The 19,785-nt window shown below is 36.7% G+C and overlaps 1 protein-coding gene across 1 annotated transcript in view; it reads right to left on the bottom strand.

Moving 5' to 3' along the window:
- The window catches only part of CFAP69 (cilia and flagella associated protein 69), a 47,328-nt gene that overhangs the window by 22,835 nt on the left and 4,708 nt on the right, over positions 1–19,785 (bottom strand). Inside the window, exons 2-6 of the mRNA XM_008056469.1 lie at positions 12,190–12,249; positions 9,362–9,424; positions 8,159–8,262; positions 3,825–3,901; positions 89–187 (exon numbers count right to left, since the gene is read on the bottom strand). Coding sequence (XP_008054660.1) covers positions 89–187; positions 3,825–3,901; positions 8,159–8,262; positions 9,362–9,424; positions 12,190–12,249 — 403 coding nt within the window. The remainder of the gene's footprint in view (positions 1–88; positions 188–3,824; positions 3,902–8,158; positions 8,263–9,361; positions 9,425–12,189; positions 12,250–19,785) is intronic.

Below are 19,785 nucleotides of genomic sequence, written 5' to 3'. Positions count from 1 at the left end.
GAGCTCACTGTCGCCTTAAAATTCAAAGACAAATGAGAATTTTCTATTTTCTAAATACACAAGTTATTACCAAATTTGTAAACTTCACCTGGAATATGCTTCTTTGGTGGTTCTGCATGATAAAAGTCAACAATACACTTACAAATTTGTATCCTCAATTCAGAACTTGGTATTTTCATTAAGTCACCTACCAGAAAGATAAATAAGTCCTTTTAATAACACTGCAATAAGCTTATTTGCAAAATTTGAGCATAAAATATTAATAATATGATGATTCTCAAAAAATATTCTCAGAGATTCAAACTGGATTGTAATTATATATATATATTTGCATATACATGCACACACATATATACATATATGTATACACAGTACATGAATCTGTCCTTATATATTTAGCCTCTCAATCAATTCAGTCTTTACTTTCTAGAAAGAAAAGAATGATAACTAATAACATAAATGCTGGAGCTAATATGTCTAAGATAAAACCCTGGCTCTGTCATTTACTAACTGTAGAAACTTGTATCTTAATTTTCTCGTCTATAAAACAGGTTTAACAGAAGTTAATACATTGAAGATAATTGTGAGGAATAAATGAGTTAATATGAGTGAAGAACTGAGAGCAGTGTCTAGCTTATAGTAAATTCTACATAACTCAAATACTATTATTATTTTGGCAAGATATGAGTTAGCATTTTTCTCCCTAACTAGAGAGTCAGTAATTTGCTGTCTTTAATAATGCATTCTTTGCTTAGAGATGTTCCAGGTGGTTTTGCTCTTCAATTTGCTGGCATACTAGAGGAGAGTGAGTTTTCAGTATTTTCCCTATCGGTAAAGGTAATAGTTTTATGTTCAGGTTATCAGGGTGGAATCTGGGAATAGACAGGGCTCCTTTTCAGTCATATCTGAATTGGCTTCAGCCTGCATTTCAAACTGGATTGTATCTACTCTGTTGAAGTCTTACAGGTATGATCCCAGGGGCATCTAAAAATTATTGATCTGTGGGACTCTAGAAATGATCTGTGTTCTGTACCAGCTTTGGGACTGAACCATATCTGGCTGGTTTCTCTGGGAGTAAAGGAATAGTTAGGTATTGCTCCATGCCTTGGGTCTTGCACAGTGTTCAAGAGTGTTCAATATTCTGGAGGTGGTCAGTAACTATAGAGAAGCAAGTACACAGGAGGAAGCACAAAGGAGAACGTGACCCTGGCCTTAGGAGAGTCTATTCACAAAAGACACAAAGAAAGACAGCTTTAAGAGTATTCTCTCAATTTAATGTTTTTGGACCCTTCTTTTGGAGTTAGGTCTTAAAAACTTTAGGCAACAGGAACAACTAAATTTTTCCAGCAAAACTAAATATGCTTTTATGGGAAATTCTAGGGTTTCTCATCTATTTCTTCACCCTTTTAATTTCTGTAAGTTTAGATAATGTCTCATAGTTTCCTGTTTTGTAATCTCAGGGCAGAATACCAACTTCTTCCCTCATCTATTTCCAGAATTCAGTTCCTGAGTTAGAAATATCTATGTATCATTTGGAAGAAAACATAACTTACCAGTATAGGGTAGAAACTAGAAGTTATTAGTGAAAATCAGAAATAACCTTTGTTCAGCACTTCATACCACATACGATGATTTCAGTTTTAACTCATGTTTCCAGCAATTAAAAAAATTAAGGGACAGAATAGCAGTACTTGCAGTTAGTTTTCTGTGAAGGAAGCTCATTTAAAGCTAAGGGCTCATATTACCTTCATATGAGACAGTGATACATCCTGTAGGTAGGTGACCAGTCATTAAAGCAAAGAGCAGGCCGACATTTGGTAAGAAGTGGGCTATGTATTTATAATACAAATGTGTGTCAACACTCTTAGGGACAACATTTAAAAATAATAAAAGCAACAGGGACATTTAAAAAATAATGTTACCAACAAAAACTACAATTTTTTCTATTAATACTATCATGTCCTTCTCTGGGTTGGCTTCCCACTGCAAATTTTCACTGATGATAGAGATTCAAGAATTAAGATTTCCCATCATGTCTCAACTTGCCTGCTTCCTAAGGTGGTGGTCTTTAACTACCCATGTTTAATCTATTCTTCATGATTCCTTCGCCTACTCTAGGCTATGGATTCTGGGTAGTTTTCTCAAAGTAACTACAATTAAAGACTATAAAATTTATTTAGGCCCAGCACAGTGGCTCATGCCTGTAATCCCAGCGTTTTGGGAGGCTGAGGCAGAAGGATTGCTTGAGCCCAGGTTTTCGAGACTAGTAACATGGCATATCCTGTCTCAACAAAAACATTAGCCAGGCATGATTTGTGCCTGTAGTCCCAGTTACTTGGGAGGCTGAGGTGGAAGGAGGTTTAGGTTGCAGTGAGCCGTGATCATGTCATTGCACTCCAGTCTAGGTGACAGAGTGAGACCCCAATTCAAGCAAAAACAAAAACAAAAAAAAAACCTTATTTAGATATATAAGGGTTAGTGTCTATGCTAAAAATAAAAATGCACCAGGTGTGGTGGCTCACGTCTATAATTCCAGAACTTTGGGAGGTAGCGGCGAGAGGATTACCTGAGCTGAAGGGCTTGAGATTAGCCCGGGGAACATGGCAAGACCTCATCTCTACAATAAATAAAAAATTAGCCGGGCATGGTGGCACATGCCTGTAGTTCCAGCTACTTGGAAGGCTGAGGTGAAAGGACCACCTAAGTCCAGCAGGTTGAGAATGCAGTGGTCATGAATGTACCACTGTACTCCATTCTGGGTGAAACAGTGAGACTCCAACTCAAAAAAAAAGAAAAGAAAAAAAAGCTTTTTTATTCATTTCAGTTGAACCACTAATATCTTTCTGTATGAAGTATAATGTTGGAAATCTAACTATTCAGTAAAACTGTTTTTAATTTATTGGATCAATTGTATATCTTTTATTTCTCCTGTAAATATAAAGATCTAAATTAATAAGTATAAATTTAATGTAAGATTTGTTTGGGGAATATGCTGTCATGTCTCAGGCGTTGACTCAAAGAGCTAGTATTTCACTGATCCCATTTTCTTTTTTGTTTGAGGCAGGATTTTACTCTGCTGCCTAGGCTGGAGTACAGTGGCTTGATCACGGCTCACTGCGGCCTCCAACTCCTGGGCTCAAGTGAACTTCTGCATTATCAGCCTCCCAAGTAGCTGGGACTATAGACATAAGTCACCGCACCCGACTATCACTGATCTCATTTTCTAGGAAACTATTTTCTTTCTCTAGAAAATCAAGCAACAACCCAGATATAAATGCCTACTCTTTTATAATACATTTCATATTTTTATGTACAAAGTACTGGCATCTGCATCTTTATGTGCATTAAGCTGTAGTTCTAAATATTCTACTATTTATGATTTTATTTAACATTTAAGAACATTTAAAGAAAAATTAGGTGATCAATGATTCTAGCAATTAAGTATTAGCATTCAAAGTTGAAAATACTTTTGTGGTTACTAAAAGAGGGGGATATATACTTTCTGATTTACAAAAAAAGTTAACAAACATTTCATTAGACTAAATAATATCAAGTCAAACAAAGAAGTATCTACCAGCCCTTGCATTTAAAAAACAACTATTATTGGTATCATGAAACACCTGAGCAGAAAATAAGAATTATCACCAAGAATTATCACCAAGCACATTACGGTTAATTTCCAACTTGAACATAAGGAAAGATACGAGATATGGAGAAGTACTGTTAGTGAAACTTTTTTTCTATAGTAAAAATAGACATTTTCTTCTTGTCTGTAGGCCCTGTCATATGTCACACCCCTCTACCTTAAGGATATCTAAACTTACCCAAAAGAGCAATTGAATTAGCAGTATCTTCAGCATAAGTTATTTCATCCGATACTTTCTTTTTCAGAAATGGCAAGCTTCAATAAGAATGAAGAATGTAAGAGTAATTTTTAATAAAGTCCTTGATTGAAACATCATTTGTAAAATGAAGAGAATTTCCTTTCTAAAGATAAAATGAGCTGGGCATGGTGGCTCACACCTGTAATCCAAATACTTTGGGAGGCTAGAGGACTGCCTGAGCCCAAGGGTTCAAGACCAGCCTGGGCAACTTAGTGAGACTTTGCCTCTATAATAAATGAAAAAATTAATTGAGTGTGGTGGTATGTGCCTGTAGTTCCAGCTACTCGGGAGGCTGAGACAGAAGGATTGCCTAAACGCAGCAGGTGAAGGTTGCAGCAGCCGTGAATGTGCCACTGCACTCTAGTCTGGATGACAAAGTAAGACTCTGACTTAAAAACAAAAAGAAAAAGAATAAAATGAGGATATTATCCTATTCTTTAGCCCTGGAGAATTGACAACTATTTTTTTTTTAAGTATTTCTAACTAACTGACTGGAGAGAAAATAAAATAGGTTTACAAAAATGAAGCGAGATGGCTATAAAAAGCATGGGTTAAGAAAGCCATGCTGCATCACTACATAAACAAACAACTTAGGACTCTTTTTTCTCTTTGAGGGCAAAATAATAATGAATTATAGTCATAATTCTGTCAAAGTTAGGAAAACATTGAACAATCTGATATAAAACAAAGATCTAGGCTCACCTATAACTTAAAAACTGTTTAAGGGCTTTTTCTGAGGTTTTTGAAATTCTAGTCAATAGATCAATAGTCTATTTGCTCTTAGAGGTCAGTGCTCTTTTCCTTATTAACTGGGTGAGTTCTAGCCATAACAAAATGCATTTGCAGACACTAAGGAATTCAAGTTAACAAACATTAAATATTAGAAGTGCATTGCTACTGTCACCTAAGTTATTTGAAAATAACTTATTTACAAATCATAAAAAGATCAGGCACACAAAGTTGGATCATTAGTCTAAATTTCAAAGGAGATTATAAAACTTATTTTTAAAATATATGAGTATAAACGATTTTGGCATGTCATGGTTTACATATGCAATCCCAGCAATTTGCAAGGCTGAGGTGGGAAGGTTGCTTGAGCCAAGGAGTTCGAGGCTAGTCTAAGCAAAATAGCAAGTCCTCGTCTATACAAAAAAGGAAGAAAAATTAATTGGACTGGTAGTGCTCTCCTGTAGTCACAGTTACTCAGGAGGTTGAAGTGAAAGGATCACCTGAGCCCAGGAAGTCAAGACTGTGGGGAGCCAAGATTGTGCCACTGCACTCCAGTCTAGGTGACAGAGTGAGACCCTGACTCACAAAAAAAAAAAAAAAAAAATCCAAAACCATTTTGAATTCAAAATTTGAACCTCTTAGGTAATTTAAAGTATATTCCATATATTTAGGACTTTGAATTCACATTTTTCAAGAAAAATTAACCAAATGGTTGAAAATGGCATTGAGAACTATCACATGAGGCTGTAAAATATACAGATCAATTTGAATTTACAGATATTTGGAGGGAAAACTATAAAAAAGGTTACTTTTATTAATGCCACAGAAGTTCATTTCTAGTGTTTGTCAGAATTGGTCATTTGAAACAAATAACTTATTACTTGTTATCCAGCTGACCACTGGATCATTAAAGTGCCAGGCATGGTGGCTCATGCCTAGCACTTTAGGAGGCTAAGGTGGGAGCACTGTTTTAGCCCAGCAGTTCAAGACCAGCCTGGACAACATAGCAAGACCCTGTCTCTACAAAAAATAAAAAATTAGATGGGAATAATAGCATGCACCTCCACCTCCCAGCCACTTGGAGACTGAGGCAGAAGGATGACCTGAACTCAGGTGGTCAAGGCTGTGGTCAGCCATGATTGTGCCACAGCCCTCCAGCCTGAGACAGAGTGAGACCCTGACTGGAAAAAAAAAAAAAGGTGAAGAACTTGAAGAACTCTAAAAACAGTCACTTTTGTCCCCAAACTTTTTTCCTTTTCTACCAAAACAGACAACCTATAAGATAAAGCATCAGAAGAGTTTTCAACCAAAAAGATTATGAAAAAATTAGCATTATACTTCTGATGCAATGTGAAAAAGATATAACTTTAGAGGCCAAAACAGGAAGGTTTGACCTTATTATTTTCAACATTTGGCTCTCCCAAAAATGTCTTAAATAGAGAAACAAGTGAGGGCAAGGTGTAGAGAAATTATTTGGACATAAGTAGAAATCAGCAAAGTAGGAAAAATAATGTGAATATTTATAAAATATGAGGAAAAGTGAAGACTACAGTTCAGCAGACTGTCCTATTATGCAATAAAACACTCAGACATAAGTTTTCACAGAGAGCCAGCTCTGGCAGAGCACTGCAGGAGCACTGATGCTGAAAGCAATGCTTATGAATTCGACTTGCACAGCCTTGAAATTGGCAAGTTTTTTACATAATATAATATCATGTCAATAATTTCCAATTAGTTCCTTGAAAACACTAGAGTAATAATTTGTTTATTTTTCATGATTCCCTATTAAAAAGTATGGCATTTGTCAGGTGCAGTAGCTCATGACTGTAATCCTAGCACTTTGGGAAGCCGAGGCAGGAGAACTGCTTGAGCCCAGGAGTTCAAGACCAGCCTGGGCAACATGGGGAGGCCTTGTCTCTACAAAAGATCAAAAAATTAACCAGGCGTCGTAGTGCATGCCTTAGTCACAGATACTCAGGGAGGCTGAGGTGAGAAGAGCACTTGAGCCCAGAAGGTCAAGGCTGAGGTAAGCCAAGATTGTGTCACTGTACTCTAGCCTGGGTGACAAAGTGAGACATGAGGTAAAAAAAAAAAAAAAAAGTAAAGGCATGCTGCAGGTATTCAACATATTATTTTGATTATTTTATTCAGATATCAAAAAATTAAATGTAAGTGGCTTTAAAATTTTAACTATTACTGCTGCTAAACGTGAGAGTTAGCATCTACCATAGGCTGCGTGCAGTGACTCACACCTGTAATCCCAGCATGTTGGGAGTCCAAGGCAGTAGGATTTTTTTTTTTTTTTTTTTTAAAGACGAGGTCTTGCCAAGTTGCCCAGGCTGGTCTCAAACCCCTGAACTCAGGCAATTTTCTCGCCTCCCCCTCCCAAAGTGCTGGGATTACAAGTGTGAGCCACTGCCCCGGCTAGGAAGATTTCTTGAGGCCAGGAGTTTGAGACCATGATTATACAGTCCCACGAAACCTTTTTACTATTTGTCTATTTTAAAAAATACTATTTACAAAGTTAACTTGGTAGAAAGGTTTAGAAGGTAAAATTGTCAGGAAGACTTATTCCCAATTGAATAAGTCTCCTTTACTATATTATATTGAGCAACTAAAAATGGAGATTTTAATATATACCTAGATTAGCCACTATGTGGCAGCAAAGAAGCACAATATATTCATAGTTCCCAGAACTGGTTGGAGAAACAACAGTAGAGAGGATGAGAGACATTAATTTTATAATTCTTACCACTAATTTATACTTAAAAATATATACCAACCATAATTGGTGATATTTTATTTTTCATTCAAATTTAGAAAATCAAATAAAACATGATACAGAACCTAATATATCTTTTTTTTTTTTTTTTTTTTTGAGTTGGAGTCTCACTCTGTCGCCCAGACTGGAGTGCAGTGGCTGCTCCCGGCCACCACCGCCTCAACCTGCTGGGCTCCGGCGATCCTTCCGCCTCAGCCTTCCGAGTAGCCAGAATTACAGACGTGCGTACCATGCCCAGCTCATTTTGATTTATTGTAGAGATGAGGTCTCGCCAAGTTGACCAGGCGGGTCTTGAACCCGTGGGCTCAGACAATTCACTCACCTCAGCCTCCCAAAGGCACGGGATTACAGGCTGAGCCACCGAGCCCAGCTGAACCTAATATATCTTATAGAGTCAAATTTTCTAAAGACAGAGAAAAAAAAACTAGACCAAACTATAGTTATTATCTACAAATTTACTCAAGGATTCTCTAAAAATACTGCAATTTCGTGTAATATTTCTCATCACTTGAGCGCATTAATTCTATGAAAAGATTTTAGTATACTTAGAATTTAATGTCTTATTGCTAGCAACCAGACTACAATAAAATGGACTACCTTTAAAGTATCAACTGCTGGAATCATATTATCAATGAAAATTTTCTGAGTTCTGTATCACTCTGCTACACTGCAATGCATAATATCTTTGTAATACAAAATAAAACATAATAAAATAGTACAAGTTAATACAAAATAAAGTTAAAGAAAGACAACTTACCCACACAATTTTATGATATCATATGCAGATTCTAAAAAATGAGGCCGGTTTTTAATTTTTCCTGCACACAGATTCAGAATTTTAAATATCTGTGCTAAATCCCTTAAAGGCTTTAATATTTTTGGTTAAGAAACAGAATTAAGATTATTATCTTTATTAACATATTCTGGGTCATGCATGATGGTTCACGCCTATAATCCCAGCACTTTGGGAGGCCCAGGCGGGAGGATTGCTTGCAGTCAGAAGTTCAAGACCAGCCTGGGCAACATAGCAAGACCCCCATCTGTATATAAACATAAAATTAAAAAAATAAATAACATTTTTTATAGCATTTCTTCCAAGAAAGTCTAAAATTCCACCTATTTTGTTGAATGTGATAGATAACTATTTTAATTACTCTTACTTTGAAGTCTAAAGAAGAAAACCTAGAATCATATTTTAGAAATATTACTTAATTTTTGTCTTAGTAACTGCTAGTTCAATTATTTTTCCTCTCACAACTCTAGAATTAGATTACAAACTACCACAATACAGATTCAGTTGATCAATAACTTCCAATGGCAATGAGTACATGGGAAAAATTAACTTCTTGATTATGCACAATATGCTTCATTTCCAACCCCATACACAAAAACATACAGTGTCTCAGAATAAGCAAGCTAAATCTTACTTCATAGCACTACTTTACTAATATTTAATTGAGATACATTTTCTTGTGTTTAAAGTTTAAATGGATTGGGATTTTATTTCATTTAAAACTAATGTGAAAGCAAAATTTAGCCTTTCTAGGTCTTCAGGTAAAAAGTCTATTTTAAAAAATCCTATTGACACATAAACAAATTTCACTGGTTTTGTTTTATAGCTAAAAAATCATAGTAGCTGTGACTACTTGGTTGAATCCTATTACTTTTAGCCTCTTTCTAGGATTTTTATAGGAAGAGATGGGAGAGCTGGATATACTAGATGTATAAAGGTCTGTTAACTTCCTAGAGAAATGACCAAGATACTTCCCTAACTTATCTATGCTAAGTTTTGCAACTTCTACAGCCAGCCTATGAGAGGCATTCATAAATAGAGCCATTTATGTAGTCTTAAGTCACTAAATTAGTGGTAATTTGTTACAGCAGCAATAGCAAACTAATACATTTTCTAACAAAAATTCCATTTCAGGATAAATGAAACAAATATACATATATATGTAAAGGATACAAGTCCATTCTGATAATACTGCACCAGTTTCTTGACAGATTTAAGTTGTTTTTCTTCCAAATCCTAAAACAAATAATCTTTTTTAGTTCTTTGGTGTATTAAATCTGTTGAGATTTTTTAAAAAATTCTTCAATATATAAAAAGACAGTAGGCACATTTAAATTATCAAATAATTCCTAAATTATTGTACTTTAATGTAAGCATTATAGAATGTCTTCTGAAACAGTGAAGGTATAAATAAACTCTCAGAACTACATATCATCCAGCAACCCCACTACTGGGATTTGTAAACAAAAGGAAATCAGTATATCAGAGGGATACCTGCACCACACTTCTTGCAATACTAATCACAATAGCAAAGATAAGGAATCAACCTAAGTGTGCATCAACAGATGAATGGATAAAGAAAATGTGGTATATATACACAATGGATTATTGAGTCATAAAAAATAATGAATCCTGTCATTTGTAGCAACATGGATGGAACTGGAAATCATTAAGTGAAATAAGCCAGACATAGAAAGACAAATAATTGCATGTTCTTACTCATATGTGGGAGCTAAAATAGTTGATCTCATGGAGTTGAAGACTAGAATGATGATTGCAGGAGTCTGGGAAGGGTGTGGGGAGGGATAAAGAGGGTAAGATAGGTACAAATATACAGTTAGATAGAAAGAATACTTTCTAAAGGTTGATAGCACAGCAGGGTGACTATAGTTAAACAATGTATATTTCAAAATAGCTGGAAGATATAATTGGAAATGTTCCCAACACATAGAAATGATAAATACTCGAGATGATAGGTATCCTAAATACTCTGACTTGATCATTATACATTCTGTGCATGTAAAAAAATGTCACATGTAGCCATAAATATGTAAAAATGATATTATGTATCAATAAAAAATAAACTATCATCTAAATTTGATTAGGAAATTGGAAATCAAAACTAGGGTAGTATAAAAACAGTAATTGTTTCCAGAAATAGTATTAACAATAGCTGAAGCACAATGAACATGTTTTTTATACCATGTACCACATAAACACTTTATATACATACCACTTCAATTATTTTCAAAATGACTCTGTCAGAAGATACCATGATTATCCCTCTTTTCCAGAATAGGAAACACAAAGTAAAACACTTATATGTTCAAAAACACAGCTAAAAAGTGGAATGTTAAGAGTCAAATTTGGCAATTTGACTCTAGAAATAGTATTTTTAGCCTCTAAGATATGCTCAATGTTCTGTGTAAACCAAACATCTTCAGTCAATTAGAAATGGAAATTTAAAATAAACCAAAATGGAAATAATTAAACAAAACTTCAGTGGTACAGTGAAGTGTTTTTATGACTGAATTCTGTCTTTTTAATCTTCTTAAATGGTTGCTTAGAAGCTGTGACATTATCTATCTGCTTTTTCCTAGCCTTAATAAACAGCTAATAGCAGCTCTATGAAGTTATGTTTTCTTTTTTAATACAGATAGTGTCACAATTTAAAAAACAACTTTTCACAAAAATCATAACCAGTAAAAGGTAAATTATTCTTATAGAGTTATTATCATTTTATGTTTTTCTTCTTCCTATGTAAAAAAGTAGTGACTAAAAAAGTGTTAAAACAATGATTAAATTTTTGTGCCTACTATTATAGGACATCATTTTGTTTTGATAGGCTATACCATGGACAACCCATTTTCTTTTTCCTTTTCTTTCTTTCTTTTTTTTTTTTTTTTTTTTTTAGTTCAGGTCTCACTCTGTCGTCCAGGCTAAAGTACAGTGGCATGATCATGGCTTACTGCAGTCTTGACCTCCTGAGCTCAGGTGAACCTTATGCCTCAGCTTCCCATGTAACTGGGACTACAGGTGAGCACCACTAAACCTAGCTAATTGTTTTTTATTTTTTGTAGGATTGAGGTCTTGCTATGTTGCCCAGGCTGGTCTTGAACTCCTGGGCTCAAGCAATGTTACTATCTCAGCCTCCCAAAATGCTGGGATTACAGGCATGAGTCACTCACCACATATTAAAACGTACATATTAAATGTGCCAAGAGTGGTGGCACACCTGTAGTTCCAGCTACTCAGGAGGATGAGGTGAAGGGATCACCTAAGCCCGGGAGGTAGAGGCTGTGATCAGCTGTGATCATCCCACTGCACTTCTTCAACCTGGGTAGCAAACAGAGTGAGAACACAACTCAAAAACAAACAAACCACAAAGAAAACACTCTTCTTTAGAAATTGCTACATAATTTTACAGTGTGTGGAGGCTTTTAGGCAGTCAATTCTTAGATAACATCATGTGGTGTGTGCATGTGTGCATGCATATTTGTTATCTTTTCTCCCAGTGCCTAAACTCTCAATTTTTAATCTTGTGTCTCAAATAATTTTATTTTCATTCATTTTATATAATATATCTCTCAAAATAAAGTATCTATGAGTGTGTGTGTGTATGTGTATCCATCCTAATTTCATATCAGGGAATTTTAATTAGTACATCACGATAATCTTTTTCTACTACTCCCCCTCTCCAATCCTACTTGGTAGTAAGTACTTAACAGAGGCTCAATGACCCTTTCTCTACTGTTATAACTGCTTCTGTTTACATACACCATGAGTTTACCCATTCCATAAATGCAAATCTGTTCTTCTCTAGCCTCCCTAAGTCATTAAATATATTTATATTAAATTTAAACAGTCCTTGAACGTAAGATATATACTGTTTGAAACAAAAAGAGATAAGTGAGACATTTGGGAAAACACATGTTACCACTCAGGGAAACAAAAGTTTATAAGAGATGTAGCAGAGTAATTTCCTCTCAAAGCTTACTTACTTTGCCAGTCTTTTCAAGAAGTTTGATGATATGATTAAGATCCAGAGCCTTGAAAACACCCTAAAAACACACATAACTCTTAGTATTCTATGTCATAAGAATAAAAAAATTACATCAAACACAATAATTTTATGTGACATTTTCTCTTCATAACTTAAAAATATGACAATAAGATAGTAAGGGGAGAATGAAAAGCAGATGAGAATGTACAGAAATTTTTAAAAATTCAGAAATTCTAGTATTATCTTATAATCTCAATTTTTGTTTGCTTGAATACTTTTTTTTTTTTTTTTTTGAGTTGGAGTCTCACTCTGTCGTCCAGAATTGAGTGCAGTGGCCGCTCCTGGCCACTGCAGCCTCGACCTGCTGGGTTCTGGCGATCCTTCCGCCTCAGCCTTCCGAGTAGCCAGAATTACAGGCATGCACTACCACGCCCGGCTGATTTTTTGATTTATTGCAGAGATGAGGTCTTGCTGCCCAGGCGGGTCACGAATTGTTTACTTATTTATTTATGGAGATGAAATCTCACTCTGTCATCCAGGTTGGAGTGCAGTGGCACAATTATAGCTTGCTGCAGCATCAAGCTCCTGGGCTCAAGTGATCCTCTCACCTCAGCCTCCTGAGTAGCTGGGACTACAGGGGCATACCACCATGCTGGGCTCTTATCTTAATGTTTTAAAATTTAATTAGCACCGAAAGGCTCAAGAGAACAGTTGGAATAACAGCACTCCCATGCCTTCAGAAATAAAATTATTTTGTACTTGCACACACACCACACTAAGTTTGCCTATACAAATCTATGACAAGAGTAACTTCTAAACAATAGGTAGGAGATTGCTGTCCTGAACAAGGTATCTCCTTCTCTCAGTTGGTCCCAGCATTCTTCTAGTCATCCACAAGAGAAAACAAGAAGCTCAAATTCCACAGAATCTATATCCCATCTTACTAATTTATTCAGTTCTCATCTCTCACACAAGTTCACATTCTTACAGCTTTCAACACTTCTCTCAATAGTCAGAATAATACGACTCAAATCTAAACATAAGTCATCCAAAACATTCAATGACTCTCCATTTATGCCCCTCATCCCCCCCTCTGTTTTCACTTCCATTGTTAAAATTCTCACCATGGTTAATTCCCACAGGTCCTTCATGATGAAGTTCAGGTGTTACCTCCCCAAAGGATGAAAAATGCTAGATAAATGTCTCCCCTGTGCTCCCATAGCACTCTAAGCATATATCCATTATAATTCCCATCACCTTGTTCTGAAAGAATTTACATGTTTTTCTCCCTACCACTTCCTACCCAAAAGTTTGCTTGAGAGCAAAGATTTTTGTGTTCTGGCATTCCCAGTATTCAACACTGGACCTGACACACAGTATCGTTAGTTGCTTAATAAATGCTTAGAAAATTCAGCCAAGAAGAAGCTATTTTATAATAAAGTTATTTATAGTTAAATAGGGAAGGAAAGAGGAGGTGCTATCATCCAAAATTTAAGTGCTAGATCATGAATGGCCAAAGCAATTCTGAGCATAAGAACAAAGCTGGAGGTATCACATTAATGACCTCAAAATATACTACAAGGCTATATTAACCAGAGCAGCATGGTACTAGCATTAAAAACAGATGCAATAGAACAATAGAACAGAATAGTCAACCTAGAAATAAATTCACTCATTCATATCCAACTCATTTCAACAAACGTGCCAAGAACATACACTGAAGAAAGGATAGCCTCTTCAATAAACGGTGCTGGGAAAATTGGATATCTATATGCAGAAGAAATAAACCATCTCTCATCATACACAAAAATCAAATCAAGATGGATTAAAGATTTAAGTATAAGACCTAAAACTATTAAATTAATGAAAGAAAACACTTCAGGACATTGTTCTGGGTAAAGGTATTTGGGGTAAAATCTCAAATGTATAGGCCTTAAAGCAAAAATAGACAAATGGCATTACATCAAGCTAAAAAGCTTTTGCATAGGTAAGGAAACAATCAACAGAGTGAAGAGATAATCTACAGAATGAGAAAAACTATTTGCAAACTATTCACCTGAGAATGGATTAATAAACAGGATATACAAGGAACTCAACTCAATAGCAAATCAAATTAAAGTATTTATGTTGATATAGAAATCTCCAAAGTCTGAATGCAGTTTTGGCCACATTTATCTTGAGGACCAATGCTTTGTTGCCTGACATTTTATTTTTAATTCAAATGTTGTATCATACCACTTGCACCCACTACAAGAATGAAACTATCCCAGATTTCTTTGTTTCCTCTTTCATGCTTTCACACTTCTACTTTAAAAAAACTGGTTGAAAAGATAATGTAATAATGATATAAAGAATATTCAGCGTGTGCCTATAGTCCCAGCTACTTGGAAGGCTGAGGTGGAAGGATCACCTGAGCCCAGGAGATTGTGGCTATGGTAGCCATCAGCGTGCCACTACACTCCAGCCTAGGTGACAGAGTGAAACTCCAACTCAAAATAAATACATAAATAAATAAATAATAAAATAATATTCAAAAGGAGGTCAGGCACAGTGGCTCTCAATTGTAATCCCAGCATGTTGGGAGGCCAAGGCTGGCAGATTGCAGGAGTTCAAGACCAGCCTTGGGGAACACAGCAAAATCCCAGCATGTTGGGAGGCCAAGGCTGGCAGATTGCAGGAGTTTGAGACCAGCCTCGGGGAACACAGCAAAATCTCATCTTTATTTAAAAAAAAAAAAAAAAAAAAAAGAGCCAGGTATGATGGCTCACAGCCTGTCGCTCCAGTTACTTGGGTGGCTGAGGTGGAAGGATCACCTGAGCCCAGAAGGTTGAGGTTGCCATGATCTGTAATCATTGTGATCATGCCACTGCACTACAGCATGAGACCAAGTCTCAAAATATATATATTCAAAAGGAAAAAAAATCCTGCTTATTTCTATCATCTAAATACATCAATTCTAATGTTCATATGTTTTATTTTGTTTACATGTATAAATATATAATTTCACTTAGTGTTAAGTTCATTGCATTTTCTGAATTTTAAAACTGTAATGTATGGCCAGGGGTGCACTGGCACACGCCTGTAATTCCAGCACTTTAGGAGGCAGAGGTGAGAGGATTGCTTGAGCCCTGGGGTTCAAAACCAAACTGGGCAATTTGGTGAGACCTCGTATCTACAATAAATCAAAAAATTAGCCGTGAGCAGCCCACTGCACTCCAGCCTGGACAACAGAGTGAGACTTCCTACTCAACAAACAAACAAACAAAAAATTTGATCTATATTTCTACATAGTCATTACTACATTGCATCTTAGGTCTAGATTTGTCTTTCACAATTACAAACTCATATATTTTGGCCTCAAGAAATTTCTTTCAGAAACAATTTTGAATTCAATATTCTGACTTTAAGCCTACAGAATAAGTATTTGAATGAATTTATTTATTCAAAATGATTTTTACTTTTAAAAGTAATTTTTAAAGGATATATAAGTATTTATTTATTTATTTATTTTTGAGTCAGACTCTCACTTTGTCACCCAGGCTGGAGTGCAGTGGCATGCACACTCATGGCCACCCCATCGTCGACCTGAGGGGCTCCGACGATCCTTCCGCCTCAGCCTTCCAAGTAGCTGGAATTACAGGTACACGCTACTATGCCCGGCTAATTTTTGATTTATTGTAGAGACGAGGTCTTGCCAAGTTGCCTGCACTGGTCTCAAACCCGCGTGTTCAGGCAATCTACTAGTGGCCTCTCAACATGCTGGGATTGTAGGCTGAGCCACCGAGCCTCGCCACAAGTACTTATTTATACCTGGTATCATGGTTAGCATTAAAAAGGCTAAATATTACTATTAAATTTATTGTTACCAGGCCAGGCGCAGTGGCTCAGCCTGTAAACCCAGCACTTTAAGAGGCTGAGGCTAGAGGACTGCCTGAGCCTGCGGGTTCAAGACCAGCCTGGGCAACTTGGTGAGATCTTGTCTCTACAATAAATTACAAAAATTAGATGGATGGGTCGGCATGCATCTGTAGTTCCGGCTTCTTGGAAGGCTGAGGTGGCAGGATCATCTAAGTCCAGCAGGTGGAGGTTGTGGTGGCTGTGAGTGTGCTGCTACACTCCAGCCTAGGCGACAAGAGTGAGACTCCAACTCAAAAAAAAAAAATTGTATTGTTACCAAAAAAATTGGTAAATAGAATTTTGTCTTTTGGCCAGATGTGGTGGCTCGCATCTGTAATTCCAGCACTTTGGGAGGCCGAGGCTGGAAGATCATTTGAAGCCAGGAGTTCAAGATCAGCCTGGACAAAATAGTGAGATCTTCTCTCTAAAAAAAAAAAAAATTAGCCAGGTATGGTGGTATGTGCCTATGGTCCCAGCTACTCAGGAGGCTGAAGCAGGAGGATTGCTTGAGCCTAGGATTGCCCCACTGTATGCAGCCTGGGCAACAGAATGAGGCTCTGTCTCTAAAAAAAAAAAGAAAGAAAGAAAAATAATTATGTCTTTTAAGGTTTAAAGTTTTAACAGTACCATCTGCCACTACCTTGGTTGTTATTTCCCTTTTCTTTCTATGTACTCAGATTTCATGTGTATATATGTGTGTGTGTTTATACATATATATGTATATATAACACACATATACATATGTAAATGTACGTGTGTGTATGTGTATGCGTGTGTGTATTGTTTCACAAACTGTGCCAGGTGTGGGAAACACACTATCCTGCTCTCAGGTAGCTATCAGTCTGGCATGGAATTTTACAGAAGGCTTTGTATGTGATACTAAGGATCTTAAGAAGCCTTTAAACAGTTCAATAAACTGAATATGCAAACAATGGTTGGATTATATGTGACAAAAGAACTCTGGCCCACAATCTCTGCAGCACCAACCCAGGATGCCTAGTCACAACTTCTGTAGCAATTGGCCCAGAAAAGTCAGGATTTGGTCAATGACTGCCAGTTTTTCCTTCCAGAATTTTATCCTCCTGCTTTCAATTTAGGGACCAACCAGAGGAAGCCAAATACACTTCCCAATTCAATCACATAGCATATCCCCTTCAAGCCAGTCTATTTCCAGCATCCCCATGGCAACACCTTCAATCAAAAAAGCCTATTGGAAGCCTTTCCTTTTTTTCCACAATAAAGTTACCCTGCCTATCTTGGAGTCTTCACCAAAGGTAAGGGATGATGGTTAACTCCCTCCCTACAGCAAGCTTGGAATAAATAGTCTGTGCTCTTATTGGGGTAGTCTTCATTTATTTCCACAATATTTAACCAGAAAAATGTAATAATAGAAAGATCATTTTGTCTGCTGTGTGAGACTGAACTGGAGAGGACTGGACTGGAGGTAGAAGACCAGACTGTAACTTCAGCCCTTGACTACAGTAGCAGCAACTGGCATAGACAACAGCAAATGGAGGTAAAAACAGCAAGGAGGTAGACTTAGCAGGATCTAATGAGTGGCTGGATGCATGGGAGAAAGAAGGAAAAAGGTGGTGATGACTTTCTGGTTTAAGGAATTACATAATTGGTTTCACCATTTACAGAGACAGGGAATGCTGGAAGAAGAGATTTGTATTAGGGGGTGGAGATGGGATAAATTTGGAGCAGAGGTTCCTGAATCATAGGCTTAAATGATAATAGAAGATTTTGGGTAAATGAGATCACACAGAGAATAGAAACAGAACAGAGCATATACATGTCAATATCTAAATATTACCATCCTAAGATATTTATGGAGAAATTGTAAAAAAAAAACTTATAAAACCTTTTAAAATCAAAAGTTTAATAAGCTGCTTTGAAGAAAAATAGACCTCTACTTACTTCAAATTACAGGATAAACTTATTTTCCCACTTTACCAAGGAACGTTTCAGAAGGGAAAAAATCCTGATCATTTGATAATTAGTTATAGCCAAAGGACTAACACTTACAGTGGTCCTTTCAGGTGTCTGGTACTTTCTAACTCAATTAATCTTCAAATCTACCAAATAAAGATAGCACTACTGTTGGTGAACTGAGGTATTGGGACCTACCTAACTTTAATTCTCTGCCTGATTCCTCAGATGAAGACCACAGGTTCTCTCTCTCTCTCTCTCTCTCTCTCTCTCTCTCTCTCTCTCTCTCTCTTTTAAAAAGATGTATGTGTTCTTACTATGTTACCCAGTGGTAGCCTCGAATTCCTGTGTTCAAGTGATCCTCCCAAACTCAGTCTTCTGAGTAGCTCAGATTATAAGCATGACCCCACTGTGCCTGGGTGACCATAGAGGTTATTTCTTACAAGAGCCCTAAAAAGGAGCAGGTAATTTTTAGTACACTGTCCATAGCAGTATTTTATACAGTGGCAGGATATGACATCAACTGGCAGATTGTGGGAATTCTCAGAGATTCTCAGAGGAAGAGTGGATTGATCAAGCAAGCTCAGTCATGATGTCTATGTAAGTCAACTAATCACAATTATATATACATACATTCTATGAATGTGTGTTGAGTGCGCACACTGTTAGACATTATTTTAGGTACTAAAGGTATGGCAGTGAATGAAACTAAGTCTCCAGCTCTCACAAAGAATTTATATGCTTCAAGGGAGACAAAATCAATAAGTTCTATAGTATCTACCAAGATAATAATGCTCTGGAGAAAAAAAAGGGGATAAGAAGTACTGAGATGCTCAAGGAGTATACTTTCACACCCAGTAGTCAGTTAAGGACTCATAGAGTGGGTAATATTTCAGTAAAGTCTTAAAGAAGTAAGGAAACAAGTCATGGTTATCAAGAAGAAAACATCGTAGGCATAGCAAGTGCAGAGGCCCTTAGGGTCAAGACACTTGGCAGAGGAGAAGCCAGAAGGCCAGAGTGGCTGGAGCATCAAAAACTCTGGAAGCTGGGACTTGAATTTCTACTCTGAAGTCAGGTATTAGGACATGTGCCTGTAGTCCCAGCTACTTGGGAGGCTGAAGCAGGAGGATAACTTGAGCTTGAGTTTGAGGCTGCAGTGAGTTCTGACCACACCACTGCACTCTATTCTGGGTATCAGAGTAAGATCCTATGAAGAAAGAGAAAGAGAGAGAAAGAAAGAAGGAAAAAAAGAAAGAAGGGAGGGAGAGAGGGAGAGAGGGAGGAAGGGAGGGAAGGGAGGAAGGGAAGGGAGGGAAGGGAAGGAAGGAAAGGAAGGAAAGGAAGGAAGGAAAGGAAGGAAGGAAAGGAAGGAAGGAAAGGAAGGAAGATTTCTGCTCTGAGCTAAGAGTAGAGAAATTCTGGGAAGGACACAAAACTATTCAGATATTTTCTGCTTTTAAGGAACTCATACTCCAGTGGGAGAAACAAACCTGATACAAATGAAACAATAACCAACATTAAACAAGTGATAATTAGATGAAGAATTGGACCTAGGACCATACCCATTCATGAGAAGATCTATGAGAGTGAAAATAAATCAGAAGTACTTCCTGTTGAAGGAGTACTTCTTGAGGAGAGGCAAGGTCTGAGTTCAAGTAAGATTTCATAAAATTCAGAAAAGAAGGGAGGGCATTCCTTTAATAAATATTTAATAACTTCTCTTGTGCACTGGGTATTAGACTGGGTGCTATATCAGGGAATATTA

This window comes from Carlito syrichta, unplaced genomic scaffold (genome assembly GCF_000164805.1).
Source record: "Carlito syrichta isolate Samal-C Ts95f unplaced genomic scaffold, Tarsius_syrichta-2.0.1 Scaffold302375, whole genome shotgun sequence".
Classification (NCBI taxonomy): domain Eukaryota; kingdom Metazoa; phylum Chordata; class Mammalia; order Primates; family Tarsiidae; genus Carlito; species Carlito syrichta.
This window is presented reverse-complemented; position numbering and strand designations above follow the sequence as displayed.